The 1293-nt window shown below is 51.2% G+C and overlaps 1 protein-coding gene across 1 annotated transcript in view; it reads right to left on the bottom strand.

The window, feature by feature from the left end:
• LOC119591845 (DNA-directed RNA polymerase II subunit RPB1-like) overlaps positions 1 to 1293 on the bottom strand; it is a 39252-nt gene that overhangs the window by 15193 nt on the left and 22766 nt on the right. The window contains exon 2 of the mRNA XM_037940589.1: positions 578 to 1166. Coding sequence (XP_037796517.1) covers positions 578 to 1166 — 589 coding nt within the window. The remainder of the gene's footprint in view (positions 1 to 577; positions 1167 to 1293) is intronic.

Genomic DNA, 1293 nt, shown 5'->3' with positions numbered 1-1293 from the left:
GTTGAATAAAATACTAAGTGAGTTATCATGTCCTCAACCGTATCAATATCCTACTGTATATAAGGTACTATAATTAGTAAGGATTAGTGAAACAAAGTCGCAGCGCCAAATCCCTCAGACCAAAACAAAGCAAAATAATCCGTCAGGAAAAGGAATCAGAATCGCATTATCTCATATCATCCCCTGCCTTGGCCTTCGGGGACGGGCGCCCCATATATTGACGGCGGGAGGTTGTCTGCCCTTGAACCCTTCAGGTCTGGCTTCGGCGAGCCGGCTCCTCCGCCATGTCTTGGGACGCTGCAGGGTGTCTTGGGTCCTTTCAGTGGGTATTCTTCGCCGATTCCCCCGCCAGGAGTGCATGGAAGAAGAGCAGATGGCGGAGAAGGAGGGAGCGAGAGAAGGGACGAAGGAGAAGGCAGAGAAAAAAGAGGACGAGGCGGCGAGACGGAAGGAAGAGGAGAAAGAGAAGGGCGGGAAAGAGATGGACGATAAAGGGGAGGAAGAAGAGGAAGGAGAAGAGAAGGGGGATGACCATGACTTGCGCCATGTGGATCTTCATTACCGCGGACATTCGTACGTGAGGGAACCCGGTGCCCTTCGGTCTTTGTGAACAAGGGGCGTTTCCCGTGGGAGGGGACGTAGCCCGAGGCGTCGAAATTAGTCCTCGTTTGGGTGTGAAACGTATTACCGAAGGAGCTGTGGCCGAGGGAGGTGTGGGGAGTCCTTCCGTCAGAGTCCTGAAGGGGGTGAAGCCTAACAATGTAAGGAGGGCTGTTAAGGTGCGTGGAAGTCACCAAAGGAATATAAACAGAGGGCGTCCTGTTTCTGACGTCTACCGGTGAAGGGACGTCTGTGCGGTCGGGAGTCGGGCCCAGGGGGAACAGGCTAGATGTAGGAGGTGCCGGAGGTCCAACAGGGTGACTAGGAGAAAAGGCAGGAATGTAGGATGGTGTCATAGGAGCCCTAAGGATGTACGGGAAATCCGAGTGTTCGTATGGATATGACGAAGGAGACACAGCTGGGGGGCGGGGCTTGGAAACAGAGTGTTGGACAACGCCGCTACTGGGGGAGGTTCTGACTCCTGTAGGAACCAGCAGGACACCGCTGAAGGACGTGTAGGCAGGACTTCCCGGAGACGAGGACTCGTAGACTGCACCTTCGTCAACCTGTGGAGAAAAAAAAATTATAACACCAATACGAAATAACAATGATATTAATAATATGATGAATGATGAGAGTGAAAAGAAAAATAATGACATAAAAGGAGTAAGAAAACTAAAACAATTTTTTAAT

This window comes from Penaeus monodon, chromosome 29 (assembly GCF_015228065.2).
Source record: "Penaeus monodon isolate SGIC_2016 chromosome 29, NSTDA_Pmon_1, whole genome shotgun sequence".
NCBI classification, from domain to species: domain Eukaryota; kingdom Metazoa; phylum Arthropoda; class Malacostraca; order Decapoda; family Penaeidae; genus Penaeus; species Penaeus monodon.
This window is presented reverse-complemented; position numbering and strand designations above follow the sequence as displayed.